General features: G+C 39.8%; 3 protein-coding genes across 3 annotated transcripts in view; 1 reads left to right on the forward strand and 2 right to left on the reverse strand.

Annotated features, from left to right (window-relative positions):
* The window catches only part of DNTTIP1 (deoxynucleotidyltransferase terminal interacting protein 1), a 505,046-nt gene that overhangs the window by 148,100 nt on the left and 329,517 nt on the right, over positions 1 to 27,429 (reverse strand). The window lies entirely within an intron of this gene.
* On the forward strand, positions 48 to 19,765 carry WFDC9 (WAP four-disulfide core domain 9). Its single transcript, XM_050806617.1, has 5 exons — positions 48 to 129; positions 13,022 to 13,115; positions 17,457 to 17,605; positions 18,897 to 19,044; positions 19,566 to 19,765. The coding sequence occupies exons 3-5, from the start codon at positions 17,515 to 17,517 to the stop codon at positions 19,594 to 19,596; spliced, it is 270 nt and encodes an 89-aa protein (XP_050662574.1). The 5' UTR covers positions 48 to 129; positions 13,022 to 13,115; positions 17,457 to 17,514; the 3' UTR covers positions 19,597 to 19,765.
* Positions 136 to 1,587, reverse strand: WFDC10A (WAP four-disulfide core domain 10A). Its single transcript, XM_050806618.1, has 2 exons — positions 1,422 to 1,587; positions 136 to 462 (listed from the first exon to the last, which is right to left on the reverse strand). Exons 1-2 carry the CDS (start codon positions 1,510 to 1,512, stop codon positions 314 to 316), a joined length of 240 nt encoding a protein of 79 aa, XP_050662575.1. The 5' UTR covers positions 1,513 to 1,587; the 3' UTR covers positions 136 to 313.

The following is a 27,429-nucleotide window of genomic DNA, read 5'->3' on the forward strand; positions in this document are numbered from 1 at the left end:
AAAGAGGGAGAGGGAGGGTAGAGAAGCATAGCCAGGGAGAGAAATTGAACACCAGGACACAAGACGAGTGGGGCGTCTGTGGGGGCTACAGTGGGCTCTCAATGATCACCTGTAGTGGCAGCGAAAGAGGCAGGATCCCTGAACATTTGTTCTGGTTTATTTGACAGGGACAAGGAGTTCAGACAGTAGGGAGGGCGGCATTCCTGTTGATGTTCTTATGCTGGTGACTTAAAGTCCTTGTGCTTCAGATGTGGGCACAGTCTTGGATAGAGGAGTTGGGAAGCAGGATGCACATCCCAGCCCAGTCTCCCACTCACAGGGTGCTCATGCAAACATTCCCACAGTAGGTAGAACAGCATATGTTATTTGCTTGACAGTCTCGGTGAGATTCACAGAAGCGTTTGCATAGATATAGTTTAGGCCGTTCCTGGCAGACTTTAATTTCTGGGGATAGCTGTGTTTCTGAAAAGGAGGATAGAGGGGTAAATAAATGCAGCTTCCTAGAGAACATTTTTCTCAAGCTAAAGCTTCCTCCAAGACCCTTGAACCCAGGTCTCACTCATGACACTCCTGGATTCCTTCTTCATAGAACTACCTTCCTGCCCATCACCAAATCCTAGTGATTGGTCATATTTTAAATCCTGTCTCTCCACTGTACATCTTACCCCAATAGACCACAATGCCTGGACTTCCTGGACCTTCTCCATACACCAGCAATCAGAACTCCATCTCCCTTACTAGCCATGGCCTTGGTGAAGTCACCACCATAGAATCTATAGTCTGATCGTGAGAGCTCAAAGAAGCATGAGACGTCTTTCAAACCCTCTCCTAGTCTCTGAGTAGTAGAACTCAGAGATGAGGATCAACTTGCCTCTTTTCTCTCCTTCTCTTCTGCTCACTGTCACTGTCTCTAGTCTTCCTGCCCCTTCTTTAGTTTCCTTTCTACCACCACTCTCCTTGTCCGTTTGATGATAACCTTAACTTGGGTCTGTGTACCCCAACTTTTGCTTGTCTTATGTCCTATTTCCCTACACTTATATCCATTCTACACCTACACCTACTGTCATAACCACTTCTGAATCTTTACTCCTCACAAATATGCATAAATCAACTAATTGTCTTCTTTCCCACTGGATTCTCAGCCCTGGTGTACCTTTCACTATGGTATGTGCCATTTATCTCTAAGTATTGAGAAGGAACAGCAAAATATGTAGGTTTCTTCTTCATTCCCATTACTCTACCCAGGGCCAGCTAAGGGGCTGGAGGGCCATGATTTGGGACAGTCCAGAGTTTACACAACATTGTGGTCACAGCTGGATATGCAGAGAGTTTTCAACTCCTAGGTCCTACTCAGACTGGACACAGGCCCTCCATTCCCCCTACCCAATTCCCCCTCACCCATCCAGTGGCCCATCACCTACTCTGCATCCTCTTCTTGTCACGGTATCCTCCCTGGGCCTGAAGCAGCAACACACAGAGAACCAGGACAGGCAGCAGAGTCTGGGATGGCATGACTCTGACCAGAGCGTGGGCCTTAAGTCTGACCAGGTTGTCACAGACTTCCCTGCAGAGCTGCCTGTGGAGAGTGAAGGAAAGAAAGAAGGAATGATCTTTAGCTCCTCACTGCCTCCACTGGCCAAGTTGGGGCAGAGCAAGAGAGTCTTGGCTTCCTCCTTTTGTTTGCCCCTAGCCCTGTCCTTCTTCACCTGGGATAGGGCTTCTGCAGGAATGACGCCTCCTCCTCTCACATTACCAGTCTTGTGTTCTTGCTGATAGAATGAAAGATATCATTTATTTCTGCTTCCTAACTACAAAATGTTTTATGGAAAAAAGAAAAGAAAAAATATATTTTTAGAAAGAGTTGCTTAGAATTAACTGATGTTTCACTGCATTATCTTTTAGTTGCCCTCCATATTTAATATAAACAATCCTTTTAATATAAACATCTTTTGTTACCTATTTTTGCCAGCCTTATTTAATCATGTAAGTATTTCTCAAAATGTGGATTTTCATAATTGCACAGCTCTCACTTAAATGCTAATAATCAAGTATTTGTATTGTACTAATTACTAATAATCTAAAGAATGTCATATTGAACATCTTTATTTATAAATCTTTTATTTCTTTAGACTAAGAGAGCTAGAATTCCTGAGTGAAAGAGTATCTGTTTCATATATAAACGTATATAAACACATACACACATATACATATACAAATTTAAATACACATATACACACAGAAAGAAGGACTATTGTAGGGCATGGGACAGAAGGGCTAATGGGGAGACATAGTAAATATCTTAGAGCTCAGACAGGGGGAGAGACCTATCAGTCAAAGGCTTGGCAGGCTGTCCAAGAGGAGGTGGTCACTGACCTTGAATATCATAAAGAAAATGAACTCTCAGAAGTGAAGATGTTTCTTCTTCCCTAATAGGAGAGAGAGGGGACAACCTGGGGTCACTGGACTCCCAGTAGGCATGGAAGCTGGGAAGAAGATCACCCTCTTCCTCTGATGATGACAATCTTCTAAAGATTTGAACCTCATTCTGACATTCTGAACTCCTAATGCAGTCTCCTTCAGTCCACAGTTGTAATTTATATTCAAAGGAAGCTCTGTAGCCTTTCCCCATATCTCACCTTATGCACTTCTTCCTCTGTATCCTTTGCGATATCCTTTATAATTCAAAAATTCTGATATTTGTACATATAGTTTAGAGTAGTGTTTGAGTGTTTGACCCTTCCCAAAGGCTCCCTCTTTCCTAGTTTTTCTTTTTGTCCACTCATAAATGAACAATTTAGAGACTGGATGCCATCAAAATTATCCTAGCAAAGAGGGATTATGTAGAGGAGAATCATCATCTCAGACAGAAGCTGCATTTTCCTTACCCAACCACCTTGCAGCCAGTGCCACATTGTAAATATTTCGGCTAACAGACTTGTCACTACTAGATCAAGACCCTAAGAAGATGGGCAAGTCTCTTTCACACTCTTTTTCTTTTCCACCAGCTCAGTTTAGATGAAAACAAGGTTCTAGATTCTAGTGAAGCCAAAAGATGAAAGGAGCCTGGGTCCTTGACTCCTTTTATCACATGAAAAAAGGGATACCCATTGTTTTAGAATACTCATCTTGAATTATTATTTGAGCAAGAAATAAAAAAGTATATTGTATTTCAGCCATTATGTGATGGAGGCTTTCTGTTAAAGCAGTCTAGTCAACATTGTGGCAGGCTCAAGTACTGGCAAATTTATAAGGGGAAGGATTTATGGGTATATAGAAGGACTTTATACTTTCAAATTATTGATAGAGTAGTATTTAGTAAAGAGATGGGTAATTTGAACTTTATGATTAATAAGCTTGACTTAATTAAAATATACAGAAGTCTGCATAGAAAAAGTAAAGGAATACATTTTTCTCAAGCACAAATAAAACATGTACAAAAGTGACTATATATTAAGCTATAAAAAAGTCTGAACAAAATTTTAAATAATTATATCACAAAGGACAATTTCAGACTATAATGGAAATATTTAGGAATTAGTCTAAAAAAAGACAATTACTCGAAACTGAACAGAAATTTCAAAATAAAATTTATAAGTCAGAGCTTCCAGATGGCTACCACTGAACACTTAGAGGTTGTTGGAGAGCAGCATGCTCATGGAGGGCATGGAAGCTCTCTAGCCTTTCCTCCATATCTCACCTTATGCACCTCTTCCTCTGTATCCTTTGTGATATTCTTTATAATTCAAAAACCTAGAGGAAATGGATAAATTCTTGGACACATACAACCTACCAACACTGAACCAAAAAGAAATAGAAGAACCTGAACAGACGAATAACAAGTAAGGAGACTGAATCTGTGATAAAAAGTCTCCCCCAAAACAAAAGTCCAGAACCATATGGCTTTATCACCAAATTCTATGACCCTTTAAATATAAATTAATACCAATTCTTCTCAAACGATTCCAAAAAATTGATGCAGAGGGAATTCTTCTTAGCTCACTTTTATGAGGCCTGCATAACCTAAATACCAAAACCAGACAACAACAAGACAACATAAAGAAACCCACAGGCCAATATTCCTGATGAAAATAGGTGCAAAAATCCTCAACAAAATACTAACAAACCCAATTCAACAACACAAAAAAAAGATAATGTAGCATGATCAAGTGGGATTTATCATAGGAATGCAAGAATGGCTCAATGTAGACAAATCAATAAATGTGATACTTCACATCAACAGAATCAGGGACAAAACCATATGGTAATCTCAGTAGATACAGAAAAAGCATTTGATAAAATTCAACACCACTTTATGATAAAAACTTTCAATAAACTATGTATGAAAGGAAAGCACCTCCACATAATAAATGTCATATATGACAAACCCATAGCTAACAATGCACTTAATGGGGAAAAGCTGAAAACTTTTCCTCTAAGAACTGAAAGAAGATATGGGGGAAAGGCTAGGGAGCTTCCATCCGCCTCCATGAGCATGCTGCTCACTTTACCCACTCTTATTCAACATAGTACTGGAAGTCCTAGTTAGATCAATCAGGAAAGAGAAAACAATGAAGGACATTACATTTGGAAAAGAGGAAGTCATATTTACCCTATTTGCAGACAAGCTCTTATGTAGAGAAAAACTTAAAGACTCTACCAAGAAACTTGAAGAACTCATAAACAAATTCAGTAAAGTTGCAGAATACAAAATAAACATACAAGTCAGTGGTGTTTCTGTGCACAATAAGCCAGCTAAAAAAAGAGACAAAGAGGGCAATCCCATTTATAACAGCTACAAACAAATACTTAGGAATAAATTTAACCAAGGAGATAAAAGACTTCTACATTGAAAACTACAAAACACTGATAAAAGAAATTGAAGAGGATAAAACAAATGGAAAAACTTCCCATGCTCATGGATGGAAAGAATTAATATTGTTAAAATTACCACACTACCCCAAACCATCTACAGAGTCAATGCAATCCCTATTAAAATACCAGTGACATTCTTCACAGTAATATAAAATAAATCCTAAAATATGTATGGAACCACAAACATCCCAGAATAGCCAAAGCAATCTTTAACAAAAAGAACAAAGCTGGAGGGAACAGGCTTCAAGACTTCTAAATATACTACCAAGCTGTAGTAACGAAAATAACATGGCACTGGCATAAAAACAGACACGTAGACTAATGGAATAGAATAGATAACTTAGGGCCAGGTGCAGTGGCTCAAGCCTGTAATCCCAGCACTTTGGGAGACCGAGGCAGGTGGATCACGTGAGGTCAGGTGTTCGAGATCAGCCTGGCCAACATAGCAAAACCCTGTCTCTACTAAAAGTACAAAAATTAGATGAACATGGCGGTGCACGCCTGTAGTCCCAGTTACTCGACTACAGAGGCTGAGGCAGGAGAATCACTTGAACCTGGGAGGCAGAGGTTCCAGTGAGCTGAGATTGTGCCACTGTACTCCAGCCTGGGCAACAAGAGCAAGACTCTGTATCAAAAAAAAAAAAAAAAAAAAAAAAAAAAAAAAAAAAAAAAAAAAAAAAAAAAAGAGAATAAAGAACCTAGAAATAACTCCATGCGTCTATAGCCAACTGATTTTTGACAAAGATGCCAAGAACACTCACTGGGGAAAGGATGGTCTCTTCAGTAAATGGTGCTAGGAAAACTGGATATCCACATGCAGACTAATGAAATTAGACCTTCACCTCTCACTCTATACAAAAATCAGCTAAAAATGGATCAAAGGTCTAAAGGTAAAACCTGAAACTGTAAAACTACTAGAAGAAAACATAGGGGAAACACTGTAAGACATTTCATGATCTTACAAAAAGATTTTTAATGTAAGATCTCAAAACCATGGGCAACAAAAGCAAAAATAGGTAAATTGGATTATATCAAACTAAAAAGCTGCTGCACAGCAAAGGAAACAATCAACAGATTGAAAAGACAATCTACAGAATGAGAGAAAATATTTTCAAAGTATTTGATATGGTTTGGCTGTGTCTCCACCCAAATCTCATCTTGAACTCTAATCCCCATGTGTGGAGGGAGAGGGATCTGGTAGGAGGTAATTGGATCATAAGGGCAGTTTCCCCCATGCTGTTCTTGTGATAGTGAGGGAGTTGTCATGAGATCTGATTGTTTAAAAGGTGCAGTTTCCCCTGCATGAGCTCTCTCTCCTGCCACCATGTAAGATGTGCCTTGCTTCCCCTTCACCTTCTGACATGATTTTAAGTTTCCTGAGGCCTCCCCAGCCATGTGGAACTGTGAGTAAATTAAACCTCTTTTGTTTATAAATTACCCAGTCTCAGGTAATATCTTTATAGCAATGTGAGAATAAACTAATACACTATTCATTTGACAGGGGATTAATATCCAGAATATACAAGAAACTCAAACATCTCAACAGCAAAAACACAAACAATCCAATTTAAAAAATGGGCAAATGATCTGAACAGACAATTCACAAAAGAAGACATATAAATGACCAACAAATATATGAAAAAAATGACTTTTCATTGTTCTCTCAACATCACTAATCATCAGGCAAATGCAAGTGAAAACTATAATGAGGTATCGTCTCACACCAGTCAGGATTGCTCCAATAATAAGAAAATGACAAAAAATAACAAGTGCTGTTGACCATGTGGAGAAAGGGGAACTGTTATACACTGTTGGTGGAAATATAAATTAGTACAGTCACTATGGAGAATAGTATCTCAATTTCTCAAAAGCCTACACATAGAACTCCATTACCTTATGACCCAGCAATCCCACTACTAGGCATTTATCCAAAGGAAAGGAAATCAGCATATCAACATATGTACCCCCATGTTTATTGCAGCACTATTCACAATAGCCAAGATACAGACTCAACTTAGGTGTCTAATAACAGAGGAATGGAGAAAGAAAATATGATATATATACACAATACAATCCTATTCAACCATAAAAAGGAATAAAATCCTGTTGTTCATGGCACCATGGCTGAAACTGGAGGACTTTATGTTCTGTGAAATAGCCAGGAACAGAAAATTAAACACCACATATTCTCACTCATATCTGGAAAAAGGTCGATCTCATGGAAGTAAAAAGTAGAACAGCAGGTACCGGAAGCTGGGAAGCATAGTGGGAGGGGAAGATTGGGAGAGATTTTTTTTTTTTTTTTTTTTTTTGAGATAGAGTCTCGCTCTGTTGCTCAGGCTGGAGTGCAGTGGGGCGATCTCGGCTCCCTGCAACTTCTACCTCCCAGGTTCAAGCGATTCTCCTGCCTCAGCCTCCCGAGTAGCTGGGACTACAGGCATGCGCCACCATGCCTGGCTAATTTATGTATTTTTTGTAGAGATGGGTGTGTCACCATGCTGGTCAGGCTGGTCTCGAACACCTGACCTTGTGATCCGCCTGCCTCAGCCTTCCAACGTGCTGGGATTACAGGTGTGAGCCACCGCGCCCAGTGGGAGAGATTTGTTAAAGGATACAATGTCATAGCTGGACAGGAGGAATAAGTTCTAGTGTTCTATAGCACTGTAGGATGAGCATATGTAAGAATAATATATTATATAATTTCAAATAGCTAGAAGGAAGATATTGAACGTTCCTAACACAAAGAAATGATAAATGTTTGAGATGACGGGTATGCTAATTACCTTGATCTGATCACTATACATTATACATATTGAAACATCACTATGTATCACATAAATATGTAAAATTACTACTTGTCAATTTGAAAAAAATTTTTTTTTTTTTTGAGAGAGAGTTTCACTCTTCTTGCCCAGGCTGGAGTGAAGTGGCACAATCTCGGCTCACTGCAGCCTCTGCCCCCCCGAGTTAAAGTGATTCTCCTGCCTCAACCTTCTGAGCAGCTGGGATTATAGGTGCCTGCCACCACACCTGGCTAACTTTTGTATTTTTAGTAGAGATGGGTTTTCACCATGTTGGCCAGGCTGGTCCCAAACTCCTGATCTCAGGTGGTCCACCTTCCTCGGCCTCCCAGAGTGTTAGGATTACAGGCATGAGCCACCACGCCTGGCCTAAAAACATTCAAAACCTATGCCACAGATCTGATTTTTCTGCTTAAACAGAAAAGAATAAGAGGAGTTGCTTGATGTGCCATCTGAAATAAAGGTGCAAGAAAATCCAGATTAATTTTGGGATCTTTGTAACAATCCCCAAATCCTTGAAGCTTCTATCTGTTTGCCATTTTCCTGGCCTAATTTTGTCTTTCTTGGCGAATAATTGTATGATCATTAAAATGAAATGTGTCAGCTCGGGCTCCTCTGAATTTCTCTCTGAGTGTTTTACCCAGATCTTCACAGTTAGATTGTCAGCTGGTCCCATCCATTAGTTTCCTCCTCACTCCTGAGCTCTTTCTCAAACATGCACACTCAGCTTAACTTAACCTAAACTGTTTTAGGTTTGACAAGCCGAATCTGTGTAGGTTTGTATCACCTCCCCCATCAAGTTGAGCTGGTTAATGGAATGAGAGTAACAAACCTATGCTTCCTTTTGGCCTTCAGATCAAACCTAGCAGTGAACATCACATTTACATGAAATGTTTCTGCCCTCACACTGAATGACTCATAGCAAAAATACAGAATTAATTAAAATGATGCATAAAATAGACATAATTAATATATTTAAATAGATTAGAGTAGATATTGGCATCATTTATTTCTGGATTTTGATGGCTATGTTGTGTTTATGTAGAAGAACTTGTCTTTCTTTATAGAAAATGTATATGACAGCATTGGGGGTGATTGGGCACCAGTAAGCAACTTACTCTCAAATGTTTCAGGGAAAAGAAAAGTTATTTTTACTGTACTTTCAGCTTTTCTCCTACTTTAAGATTGTTTCAAAATAAAAAAGAAGATTAAGGTATGTGGAAGTGAGAGTTGTAAGTGTAAACATCCAAATAGTAGTTCTAAAAGAAAAAGATTTAGCAGGTTAAAAAATATTTAATGAAACAATGCATTAAAGTTGCCCCAAATTAGAGAACTATTAAAGAGCTCAGACTGGAAATGATCATAAAGGAATAGAGTAAGAAAACTAGCATATCTAACCACATTATAAAATGTAGGAACATCAAATACAAAGAAATTTTAAAATATCCTATGGAGAAAGAATAGATCATCCAAAGAAGAAAAATAATCATACTGAGATTATACTTTCAAATAGTGACAATAGGACAATAAATCAATAGAGTAGCATTTTCAAGATGTTTAAGGTAAAAACTTTTCGAGTGAAAATTTATATCCTGAACTTTTATATTGTGAGGGCACAATAAAATTGTTCTAAGACATACAAAGCATCAGAATGCTTACCACACAAAGACCCTTTTTGAAAGCCTGCTTGAAGGATGTGCTCCACTAGGAAAATAAATCTAGAATGATTGTACAAAAGTATATGGGCAAAATGAGTGAATACGCTGGGGTTCCCAAGGCTATCCCTAGGTCCAGTGCTTTGCTAGGAGGACTCACAGGACTCAGCATATAGTTTTTCTTGCAGCTATGATTTATTACAGTGAAAGGCTACAAAGCAAAGTCAACAAAGGGAAAAGGTGCAAGGGGCAAAGTCCAGAGGAAATCAGGTGCATGCTTCCAAGTGTCTTCTCCCATTGACCGGTGGAGTCACATAGGGCATGCTGAATTCCCCCATCCATCAGTTGTGACAACGTGTGTGAAGTGTTGTCTACCAGGGGAGCTCATGAGTGACAAACACAATGTCCAGGGTTTCTAGTGGGGGCTGGTCATATAGCAGCTTCTGCCTAGCATATACCAAAATTCCAGACTCCCAAAGTAAAAGCAGATATCTACCATAAACCGTGTTTTTTGTACAAATGGTTGAGGCACAGAGAGCCATACTTGTTTGTTCTGAGAACAATGGGAACTTTCTCAAAATTCAGGCTTATGGATGCCAACCAAGAGCCAACCTTGTAAGCAGGATTTGTAAAGATAGCAACTGCAGGCCTGCCATGTCAGCAGTTTTGCACAGTGAGACGTCAATTCATAAAGTTTGGTGTTGTCTAAAAATTTAGGGATTAAGAACAAAGTGGAAGGAAGAGATAGAAAGAATAAGAGAATAAAACACCAATATCCATTATAATCATGAACTAAAAACTGTCTAGAAAATATCAACAAGGTCAGAAGGTAAACTAAAGGGAACAGTTAGAATACTGAAAGAGCTGTCTTATTTTAGGAAAACTTACAAATTTTGGAAATCTTTAAGACTATATGGAAAAGTAATGTGGGCTTAAATAAAAAATCCTCTGAGGAATCAGAATACAATAATGGCTTTTAAAATAGTAGAAGATATTTCATCCATCCAATAGATGCCTGAAGAGAGAAATAAAAACAAATATTTAAAAAGCATGATGAATAAAAAATATGAAATAAGATGCCAGAGATAGGCCCTAACATAAGATTATTTTCTATAAGAATATTTATTAAAGGTAAATGGGTTAGAGACATTTATTAAAAGACAGAGACTCTCAGATTAAAATTTTTAAATGATTTAACAATGTGTGGTTTCCCAAAAGTAAAGAAGTAATTTAAAATAAAGGAATAAAAAAGGATGCTCCACCAAATATGAATTAAGAAGAAAAATGATATAACAATTTAAATATCATACAATATAATTAACGTTCAACATAGAGGACACTACACAATTTAGACAAGAATATTTTATATTGGTAAAGAAAAAACAGATCAAGAAACCTTAACATATGTGTACACACACACATGCACACAAAACGGCCTCAATAAATAAAAATAAATTATCTATACAAAGTTGTAGACTGAGCAGGTTGTTTTGTTTGAGACAGAGTATCACTCTGTCACCCAGGCTGGAGTGCAGTGGTGCTATCTTGGCTCACTGCAACCTCTGTCTCCTGGGTTCAAGTGATTCTCATGCCTCAGCCTCCCGAATAGCTGGGATTACAGGTGTACACCACTGCACCCACCTAATTTTTGTAATTTTAGTGGAGACGGGGTTTCTCCATGTTGGCCAGCCTGGTCTCAAACTCCTTGCCTCAAGCAATCCACCCACCTCGGCCTCCAAAAGTACTGGTGTAAGCCACCGCACCTGGCCCAATTGAGCAGGTTTGAGTGCTTAGTTACAATGACCTAGATTTCAAAGAAAGTCTCAAAAATTCCAAATGATTAATGCCATACAATATTTTCTTTTGAAAATGTGGGAAAATAGAAAATCAATACCAAAAGCAAATCCTATATGTCTGAAAAATAAATAATGCTACTTAATAATCCATGGCTCTCATACTTAAAAATACAAAGTCTTTAAACTGGATGATCATAACTATACTTACATGCCTGCCTTCTTTCCTCTTTTGTGCTGTTTTTCTTTTCTTTTTTTTTTTTTTTTGAGACAGAAGCTCTGTGGTCCAGGCTGGAGTGCAATGGTGCGATCTTGACTCACCGCAACCTCCACCTCCTGGGTTCGAGTAATTCTCCTTCCTCAGCCTCCCGAGTAGCTGGGATTATAGGCGCCTACCACCACACCAGGCTAATTTTCTGTATTTTTAGTAGAGACGAGGTTTCACCATGTTGGTCAGGCTGTTTTCGAACTCCTGACCTCAGGTAATCCAACCGCCTCAGCCTCCCAAAGTGCTGGGATTACAAGCATGAGCCACCACACCCAGCTGTGCTATTTTTCATGTATATTACATGTTTATGTTTTAAGCCTAACAATACAATTGAATGATTATTATCATTGTTTTAAACAATTGTCACTCCAATCTGTTAAAAATATTAATATCAAATTTTATATTTACCTACATAATTACTTTTATCTGTTCTCTTTGTTTCTTAATATAGATCTCATTACTACCTGATGTCTTTTCTTTTTAGCTTTAGGATTTTCTCTAGTATTTCTTGAAAGGCAGACCTGCTAGCAACAAATTCTCTCAGTCTTTGTTTTTCTGGGAATGTCTTTATTTTACTTTCATCAGGAAAGGATAGTTTTGCTGGATATAGAATTATTGGATACAGTATTTCAGATATTGCACTGGGAAATTCTCAACTAAAATAGAAGGGTGTACAGATTGTCCTAAATTCTGCATAGCTTGATCCAGAATCATGAGTGGCAGGAGTCCTTGGCACTCCTCAGCTACTCATTAGTGACCGTGCTCCTCAGACAGACCATCAAGGATCTACAGCATCTGGGCCACACAGAGCAAAAGACTATGATTGTCATGCATGGAGCATCATTTTCCTGCCATATAAATAAATGTCTTAGAAATCCATAATTCAATCACTCTAGGTTTGGCACCATTTTCAGTCCCTGTCAAAATTTCCTTCAGTTTGTTCCCATACCTTTTTACCTTGGTTCCAAACCTCTTTGCCTCCTGCCCACTTGACTGTTCTGTTTTCTAATGAGCTAGTGATCTCCAAATCATATGTATTTTGTGCCCAATATAATGCCCTTCCCTGACATTTGGTGAGCAAATCCCTCTGCACCTCAAGCAACAAGCTCATGGCAAGAACTTGGTGCTGGATTTGGTCACGTCACTTCCTTCATTTGCTAGGTGGTCATCTACTTTTTCTAAAATTCTTCTTATTCAGTCTCTTTTTAGCTACATAAAAGTCAGAGGGCATTTGCTGGGAGATCATGGTATGATTTTATTGGTAAGAGAAAATCAATACTGAGAAAGATGGAAGGACAGACAAGATGTCAAAGGTCAATGTAGACTGTTTCCAACTTCCTATGTATAAATGGACTGAGAAGTATTTGCGAAAGACCTTGGGAACATGTACTTTGGGTCTTCTGGGGGTGGCCTGAGCCGCAATCCAGGTACACAATGTTCTTCCCAGCTTATCAGAAGATCCCACCTGCACCTAAGAAAATTGAGTACGTCTGGATGGGTGAATATCAAAGGAAAGAATCTGTGATACAGCCAACATGTAGTTTCTGGGTAGAAATTAAAAATCGGTCACAACCAAAATCACCATTAAGTTCCTGGCCTTTGAACATTGTTTTTCTGCTCTTCTGCCCCCAGTTTGAGCCCCACTTCAAACAACTTCATAATAAGAGGCCAGACAAAAGAGCTGTCAGTCAGTTACTACAGACACTCAACTCAGACACCTTCAGAGGTAGGTGAGGATAAAGGTCTTGATACATGAGCTTCTATTTGTGGCTTGCTTGGAATAATTCCTAGCCCAGATGGTGTTACTATTCCTGTGAAGTAGGGATTATTGTCGCTTTTGTTCAAATAAGAAAATTGAGAGGGGGTGACATGAGCTGTCTGAGGTTCCATAGGTAAAAGGGACAGAAACAAAACAAGATTTCAGCATTCCTGACACTAAATCTAGCACACTCCTCTTTAACATTATCTGGAAAGCCCAGGATTCCACATTCTGTGTCTTTCTGATCCTGGGGGTCTTTGAATTGTCCTGCAGTTTGTCTTAGGATGACCAAAGAGTTCACAGCACTCTGTATATGAGAAGTTGAGAAGTACCCAGCCTGGGCATAATGATGTTTCTCTTGTCTGGGATCATTTAGTACACTTGGGGGTGTGCAAAAAGGGGACTAGGCATCCTTAGATTCCTGAATACCTTTAAGGGGGAAGGGGTAAGTAAGAAATTAAGAAAACTAGAGTAAGAATGAGGCCGTGTGAATGAACAGATTTCAAAGCTCCGGAAAACTTGGGTCTGGGGTGGTATTTTGGAATACAAAGAAACAGCCTCATGGAACCCAATGCTTTGGATTTATGGTGTTCCCGTCACTGTATATCAGTATTCCTCCTTCTTTATGCAAAGGGCTGGTACCAGGAATCCAGAGGCCTACTGAAATCCATGCCCACTTTCACCCAGTTACCTCATCCCTCACATCCCCGGCTGTAAGCAGATAACAGAGTATCTCCATGGTTCACCAGTCTTGCCATGTGCTGGTATATTCACATAATCAGAAGAACACTCTGAGGTTCTCAAGGACTCAGGCTCAAGGAATGGGTATCTTACCATTGCTAGCTAGCAAGAGCAGGAGACTAGGGAGAGAAAGGAAAGGAGAAGTAGAAGCCCTGAAATTGCAGAAGATCAGATATTTGGGGTGGGCAGGGGGAGGGGTGGTTCTACTCTTAGATGCTTATTCCTGCCCTTCAAGCTTCTCCATTAAGAACCTGTGTCTCTACCAGCTTACCTAAGCATGACTCAATGAAGTTGCCAAGTTAAGTTGTTGCTCTTGCCTCTGCTCAAATCTCTTAAAAATGATTGCCTAAAAGTCAATACATCTAATGACATGTGCCTAAAACTTGTATTTTTCAGCTTCCAAATTTCACAGAAGCTAAGAGGAGAATACATTTTCAAAGCCTCCTTTGAAAAATTCGGCATGTTTAAAATTTTTCTAGTATTACCCCTGCTTTTGAGCAGAGTCATTTTGGTGGATTCATCTAGAGCAGCATTGTTCAGTAGAACTTTCTGTGATGATGGAAGTGCTCCGTCCCTGAGAAATAAGGAATATTAAATAGGACACACAAGAAATCAAAGGTTCATGTAAACTGTTCCCATTGTCCCATGTATGAATGGATTGAGATGCATCAGAGAAAGACTTTGGGGACAATAGCCACTAACTAAATGTGGCCACTGAATACTTGAAATGACTGGAAACTGAATTTTGATTTAATTTAATGAGTTTAAATAGTCATATGTGGCCAGTGGCTACCACACTAAACAGCACAGAGAAATCTCTTTTGCTTCACTGAAAACTTCTGAACAAATATAAAGACTTTCAGGCAGAGGGAAAATCACTGCCTTGTTACATGCAATTCATGTCAGAATTTTATCCTTTTCTTTGACTCTTGTTTCCCTTCCTATTTGGTTCTACAAAGGTAGAGCAACAGATAGAGAATGAGGAGGGTAGATGGGAGAAGGCTGGGAAGTTTCAGTTGTAATTAGGCTCCTCTTCCACTCTTCTATTATTTATAGTTCAAATTTTTCTCTTTTCTAATTATAGTGGCTTAAACACTTGAAAATAATGTTAAAAAGTAGGCCTAATAGTGCATATCTTTTTTTCCTATTTCTAATTTTAATGGGAGTACTTTCAGTTTTATAATGTGGAATGCTGGCTTTTGGATTGCAATAGTTACATTGTTACAGTGTTAAGAAAATGTCTATCTATTCCATTTTATTAAGATTTTTCTGCTGTTCCCATACTCCAGTTCCCCTTACCCCTCAGCTGTCACTCAGCTGCAGGCTATTTTATTTTCTTCCGTTTCCTTATTTTTCTCCTTACCACTTATTACCATCTATGCATTTCCTTATCTTGTTTAACTAGAATGCCAGCTGTATGAATGGGGGGATTTTTGTCTGTTTTGTTCACCACTATATTCTAATACCTAGAACTTGGAATATAGTTAGGCACTTAATAAGTACTTACTGAGTGAATGAACTTCCCCGTTCTCCCTCCACACACAGAGGCATAGATTCTAAGCAGATTAAAAGGTTAAGTGTAAAAAAAAGCAAAAAGAAAACAATTGTAATTGAAAATAGTTTTCGAATATCTAGAGGAGGATATTCTGAGCTTAATGCTAACAGTTAACATTTATGAAGTGTATACTATATTCCAGGTCCTATGCTTAGTGTTTCATACATATTCTTTAATCTTCCCAGTGACCCTATGAGATGAGTATTGATATTTTTTCTATACTATGGATGGGGAAAACCAGGCTCTGGGGATTATGTGACTGGCCCAGGCTCCAAGGCTAGAAGTTGGTGGGGTTGGGATTCTAGTTCAAGCCTATCTGACTCCGGAGCCCATGTTCTTTCCTCTGTAAAATATCTATCAGCAAATAGTGTGGTGATGAAAATGACTTTTGTATAGCCTAGAGTAGAACAAGGGGTGGAGGGACATGCATTTGATATCCAGTAGGTGGAAATGTAACCTAACCCTTAGTGAGAAAAATGTGGCGGCAAGTATCCAAAGTCTGGGAAATACAATGTCTTTTGCCTAGAAATCTTTCTTCATTAACTCATGCTATAAAAATAACAATATATGTACCAAAGCTTTAACTATAAGGAGGTTCATCAGAACATTTTTATAAGAAGAAATTGACACTATTCAGGTCTTGATGCTATGAGGAAACAATAATAATTATGGCTGAATTCTTGTCACGACTTATATGTTGTGAGCATATTTTTGCCTCCCTGTATATTTTATTCAGAATTGTTAGTTTATTTCCTTGCTTCTTCAGGAAAATTTAGGTAGGTCTCCGCAAATTTTATGTGATTCTCCAGTCATGAAACATCTTCTCAATATAATAAGTTAAATGTCCAGGTCCATGAAATTAGTCACAACTCCATAAATTGTTCAGAACTATGGATTCCTCCCTCCTTCAGAAGCTCCAGTTATGGAACAGGATGTGGTGAATCTCTTTCCCCCGCCGCCCGCCCCCTGCTCTGGTTCTTTGTAATTCTATTCCTTTCCTCCACCCACTCCGGACTAAAGCAAGTTTCTGTCTCCTAGGGATAGAGGGAGGACGAACCAATAAGAGGAGTAGGAAAGTTCTTGTATAATAGATATTATCATGAGCTGGTTCTGTGCTTCTGGTCTTGACTCTTTCATGGGAGATTTCAAGGGTTCATTGGAGACATCAAATGTCGTCTGGCTATTTATAGTTCAGATACTTCGTAAATTAGAGCCCTCTTCTCTGCTACTACAGGCCGCTTTGGCCAGATTTAAAGTCACCCTTTAAAGTCTTCAGTCATGATTCAAACACAAGTCTACTGTGTTCCCATAGACTTCTGGGATCACATAGCAAGCTCAATGAGTAGTATCATAAAACCTTTTTTTTCAACTTGGAATTAGAAGGCAGCATTCCGGGTTTCATGAGCAAAGCTTTTTACCAATAAAATCTTTGAAATCTCTACAATTCCTCCAACTTTGGACCATCTTAGTGCATTAAAGTTTTGAGTCCCCTAACAGTTCTCAGCCATCATCTTTTCTCAAGTCCTGTTATCTGTCTGTAATTCCTTCTTAAATTGCTTTAGTGCCTTTTGTCTTAGGATCTTCACTAAAACTTCTTTATATCATCATGTTTCATATGCTTTAAAATAAAATATCAGGACACTGATGTGTCCAATTTCATAAAAATAATGACAACAATATAAAAGTATAGACATATATTGATTATCTCTAGATGGTGGAATTACTAATGCTTATTTATTTCCTCTTTGTATTTTTTGTTTTACAAATTGTATAATCTGAAGATATATTGTTTTTAATCAGAAAGGAGCAATTCATTTTAAAAAGAAGTAATTTTGCAAAGGAAGGGGTATGTAATATGAGATGAGAAGAAACCTGGGGAAGTCACTGGCTAGCCTGGGAATTAGTTGGTATGCTACTGGGTACTAGAAAGGGAAAGAATAACATGATAGTCATAAGCACTTTCCCCCTGTTGCTTATCCTATTCTCCTCAATCCATTTTCTACCTCTAGCAGCACTGGGAAAAGACTTGTCTTCTGCCAGAACGTAACCCAAACACACACAGAGACCACCATGAAGCCCTGGATTCTTCCACTCATCACGTTCATCTCTGGAGTTGTGATGCTTCTGCCTGTGTTGGGAAGCCTCTGGACCAGAGATCCCCGTGGGTGGTGTGAAAAGGGAGGGGGTGCTCTGCCCAGTTCTGGGATGTCTATCGTAGCTAATTCAGGGTCTGCATTTCAAGAATCAGCCTTTAAAGGATCTCTCCTTAAGTAGAGATATTCAAGCAAGATTAGGTTAGATATTCCCAATGCCTTTAAGTTTTCTCTCTCAGCTCTGAAAGCAGCACTAGGTATGTGAAAAGGGAACATATCTTTTGTCTATATTACATCAGTTAGCAGGAAATAATATTTTCCAATGTCAGACCAGTAGAGGAAAAACCAACACAGCTTCCCTCCAAGCCCATATTTTCAGAACCTTTGTGCCTCAGTTGGGTGAGCCTCTGATGAATGACAAAAGGGTAATATTTAACACGTTAATTTAGTTGGAGGGGAAGAGTCTTTTAGAACATGAAAAATGGAAAAGACAAATAAAGGATCCTTAGTGGGTCAAAGTTTGGGTTCATACGATAAGAAAATGTGGACAACAAAGGCACTGAGCAGGAGGGTTGTGGGCCAGGAAAAAAAATGAAATTTATGGAGAGACTGATGGCTTAGGTGGCATCATCAGGGAAACAATAGAAGGGGAGAAAAATGGCCGGGCGCAGTGGCTCAGACCTGTAATCCCAGCACTTTGGGAGGCCGAGGTGGGCAGATCACAAGGTCAGGGGTTCGAGACTGCCCAGCCAACATGGTGAAACCCTGTCTCTATTAAGATAGAAAAAATTAGCCAGGCATGATGGCATGCTCCTGTAATCCCAGCTACTTGGGAGGCTGAGGCAGGAGAATCGCTTGATCCTGGGAAGTGGAGGTTGCAGTGAGCCGAGATTGTGCCATTGCACCCCAGCCTGGGCAACAGGGCAAGACTCTGTCTCAAAAAAATAAAAAAAAAGAAAAAAAGAAGGGGAGAAAAACAAGTTTCTATTCTCCCTTGGTTCAGTTTCCCATTCTGCAAATTGGCTATGGAAATTGGGGTTAGAGCATATTGCAGGCCCTGAAATCTAAGGTTACGTGAGAATAAATTTGGTGGTTGGTGTCATGTATGGTCAGGGTGTCCCAGGCCCTATCTTTAGAGTCTGAAATACTGTAGGGACATGTAGATGGAGGAACACAGGCCATGCAAGGATGGTGTTGTGACAAGACACTGGTTATATACTTTGAGGAAGGGATTTTCTTGGTAGGCAGAGAAATACTTTGTGACTTGGAGCTCAAGTTTCAGAAGGGATTGCTAAGCTTAAAAAGGGTTTCTTGTCTGAGTTGTGAATAGATGGACCCTGCTAACTTCTTCCATCTCAGTTCTAGACCTGATACAACAAACTGAGCAGTGCTGGGTACAGCCTCCATATAAGTACTGTGAGAAAAGGTGTACTAAAATAAGGACCTGTATACGTCCAAATCATACATGCTGCTGGACCTACTGTGGAAACATCTGCTTAGACAATGAGTGAGTTGCTTGGGGTGGGAAGGCTAGGGCCTTGGCATGCTTCATCACTGCTCCTTACCCACTATTCCAAAGACTGCAGCCACCCAAATCCTGATTAAAGAAACAGGCAGCAAAAGACAATGTCCTCCTTTCTCCAAACCTAGGCTGCTCCTTACTGCAAAATAAACCAAGACACTGACATGAGGTCCTCTACTTTTTTCTTCACTCTTATTCAGTTCCCTTTGCTTCCCTCAAAGCATCACCCATCAGTTCATACATCCCTCCTTTATCCAAAGTTCCAATTATTGACTACTTAGTTGGGCCTCTCCACGGGCTCTCTACTCTCAGCCAGGCCCAAGAAGACCTAGTATTTATCTGTCTGTTCAGTTGGCAAACTTCTTGGGGGAAATTGCTTAAAAGTGGGTAACTTCTGATTTAACAGAAAAATTGCTGTCCTTTTTATCTGGGGCCCAGGGTGCTATTAATTTTAGAAATGGATTTCTCCCAGGATTCCTGACTTTTGATTAACTTTTCTCTTCTAGAGAGCCCCTTAAATCAATGCTAGACCCCTAGATTCTATTGGTTGATCACTACTGTGGACTGAAGGATGAATATCTGGTCTAAGAAGAGTGCTGCCTAATTCCTTCTTGGGACACCCACTGGTTCTAGCTAGTAACCTTTCTGCTATTTCCTTGACCTCTTTACCCTGAAGCTTTTGTCAAATAAATTGCTACAGCAACCTCAGGGCTCTGCGTATTTTTAAAAAAATTCCTCCCTATGACTTAATTTCTCTCATTGTAATCCTCAGCAGTCCCAACAGTTGTTCCCATTCAATCATGAGCAGAGGTGCCCAGTTCTGCCTTCCCAGTTAGACCCATGAATGAACCAGTTTGGTTAATTGCTGGAGCAAATATTCAAGCAGATTTATACAAATCTCATGGGGTTAATACAGTTAACCCATGAGAGGTTATCCTCATTCACAATGCATTTCACTGAGGGTGGTCAGTGGGCAGTTATCCCTGCCATAATTCAAGGAATGTAGCTCCTTAAATCTGTAGCTCTGTCATCTCCCAGGGGCTTCTCTACTGGTTCCTCTATATCCAACTAGCAGTAGGGAAAGAAAGGCATCATGGGGGCTCATACAGAAGCTTTTAAAGGGCTAGGCCTAGAAGCAAAGTTTATTGTTTTAATCTATATTCCATTGACCATAATATAGTCACATGGTCCCACATATTTGCAAAGGAGATTGGGAAACGTAATCTAGCTGTTTTCTCAAGAAGAACAGAAAATGGGATTTGGCAAGTACTTGGCAATCTGTGACCTGTCTACTCATGCAAAGCCAGACTCCTCAACACAGACCCAAGACCTTGGCCTCCATATCGCCCTGTCCAATGAAACAAGTATCACTCCAGTAAGAAGATAATGTATGCTGTCATTAGAGAAAGCATTTATGCCTTCCAGGTTGGTACCATGAGCTTCCAGAATGGACTCTGCCTTCTGTCATACCTAATCCCCTCTTATTCCTGCCAGGTCAGTTCTGTTTGCCTGGAAATTTTACCTGAGTAATATTACTCATATCCTGTGATTTCAGGTAATGCAAGGAAGACTTTCTTGCCCATATTGTTTCCCCAGATTATGTGAAATTTTTCACCATTTTTCATTAGTCTCTTGATCATTTTTAAAATGTAACTTCCCCTGAATGAGGAGATCACAGTGCTCTCACTATACTTCCAGTCATGTGTTTCTCCCTGGGGCAGAGGACCAAATATGCTTACCTAGACAGATGGGTCAGAATGTCACATCTGTCAACTTTGTAGCCCAAGGAAAGGCTATACAGCTTTAGAGAATATGATGCAGCAGTGACTAAGGCCAGGCAAGGGACTAGGGCCTAATAGATTGTTAGAGCTCTGTGGAATGAAAAGGGACAATAGTTCAGGATCTAAGGGCTCAGGTGAACATCTTTCACAAGTGGAGCTTTGTCCTGATATTGAGAAAGAGATTGGACTTAGAGCTCTTTAGAGTAAAGAAGTTTATTCCTTCCTGACAAAAAGTAGAGACAAAAAGGTTAGGGAATCCCCAAATGAAGGACTAGGAAAAGAACCAGTTATCCTCTTGGATAACCTACTTAGACCTTATGTCTCTTTCATACATTCATCTGCCAAGCCTGGGTCATGAAGGGAGGAAGGGAGAGAAGTTGCTTGACCAACATTAGCAAAAGAGTAATTGTCACAGATAAGTGGAAGGAGATCAAAGGGATCAGTAAAATGCAGCCATATGAAGAGCACAACTACATAGACATATACACAATGGCTGTGGATTATATACACTGAGAGCCAACTAAGCTTTCAGCCATGCCACTGAAGAAGATATGAAGCCCAAATTGCTTTTCCTTGTCAGGGTGGCTAATGTTAATAAATGTCAGATAGAATTTTTGGGGAAAGAATATCAGAATCCTTGTTATTAAAACTGAAGTGGTTATAAATCCTGAAACTGTCACCTGTGACTATAACCCATCACTTCTGTCTAGTGGCATAAAGTATATATGCCAATGAGTCATTATAGAAGACACCTCTTAGTAACCTACCCAAATTCCCTTTACTGGTGTGTGCACTCATCTCAGAGCTCCTGCAAGTGTTGTGGTTAATAATGTACATCAGGAACCTTCTCCAGAGAATAGTCTTTGGTTGATGGGAGTTACCTCAGCCAGAAATGCCTGCCTCTGGGGGCAGTGTATGCCTAATACAGAGAAACAGAAACTGGCACCCTGTCCAATATTCTGACTTTTTTCAGGGCTGCCTAAGGGACTGGTTTTTGTCTCACCTGGCTGAAAGCACTGATGGAAGAATCAGCAAATTCAAAGAACACATCATGACTTGTTCTTTAGCTAGTCAAAGGTGAATACAGAAAAAAAGAATGAAAAAGAGTGAAGAAAGACTAAGGGCTTTATGGGGCACAATCAAATAGACCAATATATGTATTATGGGAATACCAGAATAAGGAGAGAGAGATAAAAGAGTATAAAGCTTACTTTAAAAAATAATGTCTGAGGCCAGGCACAGTGGCAATGTCTGAGGCTGGGCATGGTGTCTCACGCCTGTAATCCAAGCACTTTGGGAGGCCAAGGTGGGTGGATCACAAGGTCAAGAGATCGAGACCATCCTCACCAACATAGTGACACCCTATCTCTACTAAAAATACAAAAATTAGCTGGGTGTGGTGGTGCGTGCCTGCAGTCCCAGCTACCTGGGAGGCTGAGGCAGGAGAATCACTTGAACCCAGGAGGCGGAGGTTGCAGTGAGCCAAGATCACGGCACTGCACTCCAGCCTGGTGACAGAGTGAGACTCTGCCTCAAAATAACAACAACAACAACGACAACAACAACAACAACAATAATAATGTCTGAAAACTTCCCAGATGTTCATAAGTCAACATCTGAATTTATGAAGCTCAAAAGTTCCCAAATATGATCAATCCAAAGAAGGCTACGATGAAATACATTTAATCAAATTGTTAAAAGCCTGGGTTAAGGAAGGAATTCTGAAAGCAGCAAGAGAAAAGCAACTCATCACGTATAAGAGAACCCCCATACAATTAACAGCGGATTTCTCAGCAGATAACTTGCAAGCCAGGAGGGAGTGAGATGACATAATCAAAGTAGTGTGAGAAAAAACTTGCCAACTAAGATTACTATACCTAGCAAAATTATCTTTTAAAAATAAACTACTGATAAAACATTTCCTAGACAAAAACTGAGGGAGTTTGTCACCATTAGCCTGCCTTATAAGAAATCTTTAGGGGGTTCTTCAAATTGAAATGATAGGTTGGGCACAGTGGCTCACATCTATAATCCCAGCACTTTGGGAGGCTGAGGTGGGAGGATTATTTTAGGTCAGGAGTTTGAGACCAGCCTGGCTAACATGGTGAAACCTCATCTGTACTAAAAAAAAAAAATACAAAAATTAGCTGGGTATGATGGTGTGTGCCTGTAAGTCAGAGGGTCTCTTCTATTTTCACATAGTGCCCTGAAGAGTCTTTTAAAATCTAGGAGCCCTCCATCTGCAGTTCTGTGGATTTTATCAAGAGCATTCCCCAGAGGGGCAAAAATCTGTTTTGACTTCTGTGGGAACACAGGAGGTTTTTTGTAATGGACAGATGAAGGTGAGGTGGGGTGTATCCCATGGGTATAGTAGGGGCAAGTAATAGATTTATTAGTTACAACTAACAACTAATAGTTGTTCCAAGTAACAGCCACTATTAATAGTTGTTCAAAGAAACATTAATCTAGGCTGGTGTGTTTCAACCCAGATAAGCAGCAGCATGGGACCTGTCTCCTGGAACTATTTTGTTCCTTGTCAGTCTGCTCCAGACACTCTTCCTTTGTGCTAAGTGCAGAGGCCAAGAATCCAGGGCATCACTCCATGCCCTATTCCTACCCTCACTCGGATCAACCTCTGCCTAACTTATTGCTTTTGCTACCTGGGACACTGCATCATCTGAATGTCACTAATGTCCCATCTGCATGGTTTGTGCCCAAACCAAGATGAGAACAGATCAGCAGTATCTCAGATATGAGACATCCAGTGATGCTGTTGCATCAACAGAATAGTTAGGGAGCTGATCTCTGTGCCTAGGCCCTGCTGCTGGGCTTTATGCCAAGCAAAGGCAAGGTTGCTTGTGTCAACAGGAACAAAATGAGAAGGATTTTCAGAAGTCCCCCTAACTAAGGACAATTTTCCATTATCTGAATGTCCCACAATTAAAGTTTTATTCATTAGGGTTAATTTTCTTTTCTTTTTTTTTTGAGACAGAGTCTCACTCTGTCTTCCAGTTTGGAGTGCAGTGGTGTGATCTTCTCAGCTTACTGCAATCTCCACCTCCCAGGTTCAAGCATTCTCATGCCTCAGCCTCTCAAGTAGCTGGGATTACAGGTGCATGCCACTGCACCTGGCTAATTTTGGTATATTTAGTAGAGATGGGGTTTTGCCATGTTAGCCAGGTTAGTCTTCAACTGCTGACCTCAAGTGATCTGCCTGCCTCGGCCTCCCAAAGTGCTGGGTGGGGCCTCCCAGTGGGAATCTCAGTATCCCCAGCCAGGGGTTTATGGATAGGACACTGGATAACCTTGAGAGGAGCTCCTAGGAGGAGGGACAGCGGTGGTATTGTGAATCAATGATCTTAGTCTTTTCTGCCTACTGGCTCTGGAGAGTCAGGGCAGCCCAGATGAGGGCGATTCCCCCCACTGTGGCACACCCACCCCTTCAAGGGAGAAATATTGCTTATTTAAGTGGGTTTCTGACCCTACTCCTCCTAAGTGAAACCTCTTAACAGAAGTCTCCACACATCTCATACAGGAGTGTTTCAGCTGGCATCAGGCCAGTGCCCCTCTAAGACAGAGCTCTCAGAGGAAGGAGCAGCTTGGCATCTTTGCTGGTCTGCAGCCTCCACTGGTGATAACTCCAGGGATGGGAGGGACCCAGGCAAATAGCGACTGGAGTGGATAACAAGCAAACTGCAGCAGTCCTACAGAAGAGGAGCCTGACTGCTAAAAGAAAAGCAAACAGAATACAACAGCATCAAGAAAAAGGCACCACAAAAAACTCCATTCAAATGTCAGCAGCCTCAAAGATCAAAGGTAGATAAACCCATGAAGATGAGAAAGAATCAATGCAAAAATACTGAAACCTCAAAAAGCCAAAGTGCCTCTTCTCCTTCAGAGAGTTGCAACACGTCTCTAGCAAGGGCACAGAACTGGGCTGAGACTGAGATGGATGAATTTACAGAAGTAGGCTTAGGAAGATGGGTAATAACAAACCTCACTGAGCGAAAGGATTATGTTCTAACTCACAGCAAAGAAGCTAAGAACCATAATAAAACATCACAGGTGCTGTTAATCAGAATAAGAACTTTAGAGAGGAACATAAGTGATCTGATGGAGCTGAAAAACACAACATGAGAATTTCATAATGCAAACACAAGTATCAATAGCTGAGTAGACCAAGTGGAAGAAAGGATATCAGAGCTTGAAGACTATCTTGCTGAAATAAGGCAGGCAGACAAGATTAGAGAAAAAAGAATGAAAAGGAATGAACAAAACCTCCAAGAATTATGGGACTATGTTAAAAAACTGAACCTACGAATGATAGGGGTACCTGAAAGAGACTGGGAGAATGAAACTAAGTAGGAAAATACACTTCAGGATATCATCCAGGAAAACTTCCCCAACCTAGCAAGACAGGCCAACATTCAAATTCAGGAAATCCAGAGAACCCCAGTAAAATACTCCACGAGAAGATCAGCCCTGACACATAATCATCAGATTCTCCAACGTCAAAATGAAAACAAAAATGGTAAGGGCAACCAGAGAGAAGGACCAGGTTACCTATAAAGGGAAGCCCATCAGACTAACAGCAGACATCTCAGCAGAAACCCTACAAGCCAGAAGAGATGGGGGGCCAATTTTAAACACCCTTAAAGCAAAGAATTTCCAACCTAGAATTTAATATCCGGCCAAGCTGAGCTTCCTAAGTGAAGGAGAAATAAAATCTTTTTCAGACAAGCAAATGCTGAGGGAATTTGTCACCACCAGGTCTGCCTTGCAAGAACTTCTGAAGGAAGCACTAAATATGGAAGGAAAAACCAATATCAGCCACTACAAAAAACACACTGAAATACACAGTGGAGTGACACTATGAAGCAAATGCCTAAACAAGTTTGCAAAATAACCAACAGGCATCATGATGTCAGGATCAAATTCACACATAACAATATTAACTTTAAATGTAAATGGGCTAAATGCCCCCAGTTAAAAGACACAGAGTGGCAAGCTGGATAAAGAGTCAAAATCCACCTGTGTGCTGTATTCAAGAGATGCATTATAATAAAAAAGAAAATAATCAAAATTCTAAAAATAAAAGTACAATGACAAAAATAAAATAATCAGTGTATGGTATTTAGAGAAGACTGGACCCAGCTGAAGAGAGGTTGATCAAACCGAAAGATAAGTTAGCAGAGCATATCCAGACTAAAACAGGGAGAGGAAAATAATACTAAAAAATATAGAAAAGAGTGAATGTGACAGATAGCATATAGTGAGAGAACTAACATATGTGTAATTGGAGATCCAGAAGGAGAAGAAAGACAGAATAGAGCAAAGAAATGGAAAATGGCTGAGAATTTGGTAAACTGATATAAGACATCAAGCTACACATTAAAGTAGCCCTCTGAGACCAGTGAACACCTAGGCACATCACAGTAAAACCATATTTAGGTATATCTGTTTTAATTTTACTTGAAGCCAAAGCAAAGAGAAAAATCTTAAAATCTAGCGGAAAAAAAGACATGCCTTTAAAGAATAACAGTAAGACTGATAGCTGTCTTCCCAATGGAAACAATGAAAGGGAGAAGACAATGGAATGATATCTTTAACATGCTGACAGAAAATAATGCTAACCTAGAATTCTATACCTAAGAAAAAAATCTTCCAAAAATAAGACCAGAACTAAGGTATTTTCAGACAAAGACAGAAAATTCATCACAAGCACTTTCACATGGAAAGAAATATCAGGCCAGGCACAGTGGCTCAAATCTGCAGTCCCAGCACTTTGGGAGGCCGAGGTGGGTGTATCACTTGAGGTCAGGAGTTCAAGACAAGCCTGGCTAACATGGTGAAACCTCATCTCTACTAAAAATACAAAAATTATCTGGGTGCGGTGGCACATGCTTGTAGTCCCAGCTACATGGGAGGATGAGGCAGGAGAATTGCTTGAACCCAGGAGGTGGAGGCTGCAGTGAGCCAAGATCACGCCACTGCACTCCAGCCTGGGTGACAGAGTGAGACTCTGTCTCAAAAAAAAAAAAAAAAAAGATGAAATATCAGAGATTTATGTAGGCAAATGAAAGATTATCCTAGACATAAACAAGATAATGAAAGAAGGAATGAAGAAAAACAGAAAGGGAAAATATGTACATAAATCTTATTAGTGGTTCCCAAGTCAGGGCAATTGTGCCCACTAGGGGACATCTGGCAATGTTTGAAGACATTTTTAATTGTCACATCTTGGGGGTTGGTGCTACTGACATCTAGTGGATAGAGACCAAGGATGCTGCTAAACATCCGTAATACATGGAACTGCCTTTTACAACAAATAAATATATGGCCCAAAACATCAACAGGGCCAAAATTGAGATATCTTTACTTAAGTTACTATTGACTATACAGCCCAATAATAGTAATTTCCATGGAATTTAGATTTATGTAGAATTATAGTACATTAAGAAAAACACAAAAGATGTGAGTACTTGGAGGTAAAGTGTTTGAAAATTTTTGCATTGCCTGGGATGCAAATTTTATTTTATACCCTAATAAGTCCAAGATGAATTTTGTAATGTAAAAGAATAAATAACTA

The sequence above is a fragment of the Macaca thibetana genome, chromosome 10 (genome assembly GCF_024542745.1).
Source record: "Macaca thibetana thibetana isolate TM-01 chromosome 10, ASM2454274v1, whole genome shotgun sequence".
NCBI classification, from domain to species: Eukaryota; Metazoa; Chordata; class Mammalia; order Primates; family Cercopithecidae; genus Macaca; species Macaca thibetana.

Coding starts and splice junctions, on each gene's coding strand:
- WFDC10A (XM_050806618.1), bottom strand. CDS start 1,512: ATGCCATCCCAGACTCTGCTGCCTGTCCTGGTTCTCTGTGTGTTGCTG. Junction 463..1,421: donor TGACAAGAAGAGGATGCAGA/GTAGGTGATGGG, acceptor CCTCCTTTTCAG/AAACACAGCTATCCCCAGAA.
- WFDC9 (XM_050806617.1), top strand. CDS start 17,515: ATGAAGCCCTGGATTCTTCCACTCATCACGTTCATCTCTGGAGTTGTG. Junction 17,606..18,896: donor CCTCTGGACCAGAGATCCCC/GTGGGTGGTGTG, acceptor CTTCCATCTCAG/TTCTAGACCTGATACAACAA. Junction 19,045..19,565: donor AACATCTGCTTAGACAATGA/GTGAGTTGCTTG, acceptor TTTCTCTTCTAG/AGAGCCCCTTAAATCAATGC.